Source organism: Saprolegnia parasitica (assembly GCF_000151545.1).
Source record: "Saprolegnia parasitica CBS 223.65 unplaced genomic scaffold supercont2.82, whole genome shotgun sequence".
In the NCBI taxonomy this organism is placed as follows: Eukaryota; Oomycota; class Saprolegniomycetes; order Saprolegniales; family Saprolegniaceae; genus Saprolegnia; species Saprolegnia parasitica.
Window position 1 is genome coordinate 77,081 of NW_012156476.1, and position 4,321 is coordinate 81,401.

The following is a 4,321-nucleotide window of genomic DNA, read 5'->3' on the forward strand; positions in this document are numbered from 1 at the left end:
AGGCGCGCTCGGCGAAGATGCTGGAAGCAGGCGCGTAAGAGCCCAATCTCGCGCAGCGTGAGCGTGGGTGCAGAGACGTGGCCACCAGATACCTGCGGGGTCTCTAGATGGACGCCATATCCCTCGCGCGCCAAGCCTTCCAAGAAGGAGTCGCAGACGAGGACCTGGCGCATGCTTGTGGCAAACCACTTCCTCGCTCTTGTCCGTGATTGAAAAGGAAGCGAAGACGACGTGCTGCGGATAACAATCAGCTCTACTCTCTCGACGCTTATAATGCGAGAAGGCGCCCTGACGATCTCAGGACGCGGGTGCTAGTATCTATCCAGGTCATACTCTCCAAGCGACACGCAGCAACGACATTAGTGCGCTGGTTATAGCGTCTTCCGTGCGTCGTCGAGCGTGTCAATTCCGTCGACATGGTTGACCCTTTATAATTGGCGTTCGCCAATTACGACCATCAAAAGCCATATTTTGGGGTGCCGGTAGCTCACTGCCTCGAGGAATCGACAAAACGAAGTTTTAAAATGAAATCGCCCCTACTCACCACAGTTGTTGGCAACGCTTTGGTGAATACGAAATGCAACGTAGCGTCGCCGTTGGAGCTCTGCAGCGAGAGCAATGACGGCGACAATATTTCACATTATTTCGTGAAATCCGAATTAGTGTACTAACGAGAGCAGGGCCATATCTCGCGCATGCGACCTTCCCTTCACCAAGTGCAACACACTCTTTCTCATGAAGGAAACGAGATGGCGTCCTCCGTTTCTGCGATTTCAACGCGTTTCCTACCGAAATTTGATGTCAAATTTCGTAAAAACTGACGCTCGGCAGTTTAAGTTTGGTGTGAGCGCCCAAGCAACGCCGCCGCCCAACAAACACGTCGCAGCCCGGGTCGAGATCCATCGCTAACTATGGCTGCCAAAATGGGGGTCGTTGGAGCGTTCGAACCCTGTGATGCCGTGTAAAGTATTTGGGCAATTGGGTTGCCACCTCAAAAATGAAAAATGGTTTTCCGCGTGATGGCACCCGGTTCAGCGTCGGAAACGACATGAGCATCGTACAAGGAGTGTATATAGAGGTATACACCGCTGCTACGGGGCGCTGGTGCGTCTGCGTGCAGGCCATTTCGGTTGTGGACACGATTAACACTATTTACAAGCCGTGGTCTGTCGCACTTCGTTGTAATTACTGTGAAATATAGGCCACGTGTAGGTACACTCCACCTAGTCACTACTGGTAGAGAGAATCGGCGAGTAGTTCGAGGCGAGGCTGGTTTTGAAGGCTCTAAACTGCAGATTTGGCACCAAAATCCGCCAAAATCATCGCTTGGATTGACACGCATACCAAAGCTAGTTCCAATTGGCTGGATCAACGCAATTTTACTGCATGAAGAAGACTGACCAAGCACCACATAGGCAGAAATGTTGCGTTTTATTAGCGGTACGAAAACACACTGGACATCTTTCAGATGGCGAGGGCTACGACCGACGTTCTCCACGTCACTGCGAAGAGGAGCAAGCATCCTACGTGGCTGCACACCGACAGTGACAGGCAAACCGGTCAAGCACGACGCCCTGCCGCCATATCAGGTGTACAACGGAATCCATCCGGACGTGTTGTCGTCCAATGCGCAAACACCAACTCCAAGCCGACCACGTCAAGACAACCTGTCCACAATGCATCACGACAGGGTGTAGTGAGATGTATATAAAACATCGTTTTCGAGCACAGTCAAGTGGTTTTGCTGTCACGACGAGCCCGTTTGGACGTAAACTGCGTCTTGAACATGGTGTGAAGCGAGAAGCTCACGAGTGGCTTCAAGGCCGAGCGCACTTGACCCGACTTGAGCCGCGTTGGTGTCGACAATTTCGGCTCGAGGAGTGCACACACGTGCGCAGCGGTCGGGCGCAGTGACGGGTCTTGCGCCATGCAGCTTAGTGCAAGCTCCCGATACCACGGCGCACACGTGGCACTGAGCTCAGGTCGAAGCAGTCCTTTGCTCACTTGGTCCATCGTCACAAAGTGGTTTTGTCGGAGGTAGCCGTACGGCGGCAGGAGCGTATCCAGCTCGGTCAAAAGCACGCCAAACGAGTACATGTCGGCCGAGGTGTCGTAATAGTCGCCGCGAATGACCTCGGGCGCCATCCAAAACATGGAGCCGGCGCCTTGCGTCAGCACAACATCGGGCGAGGTGGGCGTGGCCAAGACAAAGTTACCGAGCTTGGCGATGCGCGTCGAGCTCCAGAGCACGCTGAGCGAGCTCACAAACCGGTGCACAAGGCCTTGGGCGTGCAGCGCTGCGAGCGCCGAAGCAATCGAATGCGCGATCGTGAGTGTGTCGAGCTCGACGCGCGTTCGGAACCGCCGACGGCTGTCGAGGTACGTCCGCAGCGCGCCGCCGTCCATGTATTCGAGCACGAGCTGTGGGCGTGACGAAGCCACGTCGACGACGCCGAGCAGCTGCACAATTGTTGGCACATGGGTCAGCCTACACGGTTAATGTGAGATTCATGTGTACAGAGAATAGCGTCACTGGACCGAGAGAGAAGCAGCACACAGTGGTCGAATTTGTCCCGGCGGTCCATGAACGTTTGGACAGCAACCCTTGTACCGTGAAAGGTGGCTGCGTCCACAAACCCATATGGACCGGCGCCGAGACGACTGCGCTCGAGTAGCTCGGTAGCGTCAAAGATGGGGACGTCCACGTCTACAAAAGACGTCGTCTGTCATCGTGTCGACTGGAGATGGATAGAAACCTGGCTCGGGGTTGTAGTACTGCGTCTCGATGGTCAGTGCTTCGCCCACATCGTCCTCGAGAGCGAGTGCACTCTGCTCTACCATGGGTGGCGGCAGCACAGCCTCGAGCTGACTCGCGACGTGCTTGGCCGACGGTCGCGCGTCGGCGCCATGGGCCATGCACAAGGGAGCCCATTCTCGCAGCACGCTTGGCGCCACCGGTGGAATCGGTCGCGGCGCAAGGTCGCCGGCGATGACCTTGGCGATCGTCGGAAACGGATTGCCGGGCGGCGCGTCAAAAGGCGACTCCTTGTTGTTGGCGAGTGCGACGAGCAGCGCCCCGAGGCTGTAGACGTCGCTGGCGGCACTTGGCACTTGGCCGGAAAGCACCTCGGGCGCGGTAAACATCCACGGCAGCGACGTCAATGTGTCGAAGTGCACCATCGTCGCGCTGACCAAGTAAAAATCCACGAGCTTGGCCCGGCGTTGCGGCGTCAGCATGATGTTGCTCGGGTGTAGCGCTCCGTGGACGCACCCGCGTGCGTGGAGGTAGGCGAGGCCATGCGCAACGTCGGCGGCGATCTGCAGCGACTCGTTCTCGTGCCACGCCGGACTTTCGGTGAGCCACGCGGCGAGCGCGCCGGCTTCAAAAAACTCGACCACGATCTTGGGCCGGTGCGACGTCGCATCGGCAATCGCCAAGACGGTCGCCAGCTGTGGCGACTCGAGCCTAGAGCGCACGCACATCAAAGCAGTGGGAGAGCATGGGTAGTGTACACGAAGAGCGACTGCATCTCGCGGCCAAATGCCTCGGCGTCGACCACGTGGAGTGTCTTGATCGCGCACGGACGGCCGTCGAGGAAGCCTTTCTGCACCACACCGTACGCGCCGGCGCCAATGTCGGTAAGGATCACGAGCTCGTCCGATGCAATGCAGGGCACGGCGCGTTGATGGTACGCGAGCTCGAAATGCACTTGGCCGCTGGGCGGTTGGAGACGCCGCCAGCCCTGTATGGCCGCCGGCGGCGATAGCTCGATGCGCAAGCTGCCGACAAGGACATCGTCGTCGTCGCTGCCGGCACTTGTGCCATAGACGCAGAGATGCACGGGCGCGGCGACGTCGAGGACGTCCAGTGTCATGACGTGGTGCCAGCTGGGCGCGTTACCGCCGCCATAGTCGGGCGGCGACCGATACGTCGCATCGAGATACGTGAGGACGAAGTAGTAGCCGGCTGTCGCGGCCAGCGGTGTCAGGTCCATGGCCTCGACGACCACCAGCGCCATCTCGAGCCCATCGAACGTCATCGGCCGTGGCCTTGCATCCGGATACGCACAACCCGACGCCTGCATTCTTGCATAGTATCCGGATACTATACGTGGCACGCCCTCGTTGCGAATGGCGAGTACCCTTTAGGATGTGGGGAGATAACACTTTGTGCCTTTTAAAATCGAAGAGGAGAAGGGAAAAGGAAGAAGGAAGTTCGACGCTCAAAAGGCGCGATCAATGTCCCTTCGTTGTGGCGGGCGTCCCACTGGCAGTGGCGCGATCGCCATGGAGTGCTCCATTTCATCGCGTATACAAATAT

General features: G+C 57.7%; 1 protein-coding gene across 1 annotated transcript; it reads right to left on the reverse strand.

Moving 5' to 3' along the window:
- Nucleotides 1-1,687: 1,687 nt before the first annotated feature.
- Nucleotides 1,688-3,995, reverse strand: SPRG_12786 (TKL protein kinase; the record flags this gene model as incomplete). The annotated part of the gene is made up of 4 exons (XM_012351570.1): nt 1,688-2,488; nt 2,539-2,707; nt 2,757-3,466; nt 3,514-3,995. 4 exons carry the CDS (start codon nt 3,993-3,995, stop codon nt 1,732-1,734), a joined length of 2,118 nt encoding a protein of 705 aa, XP_012206960.1. The 3' UTR covers nt 1,688-1,731.
- Between the last annotated feature and the right edge of the window lie 326 nt (nt 3,996-4,321).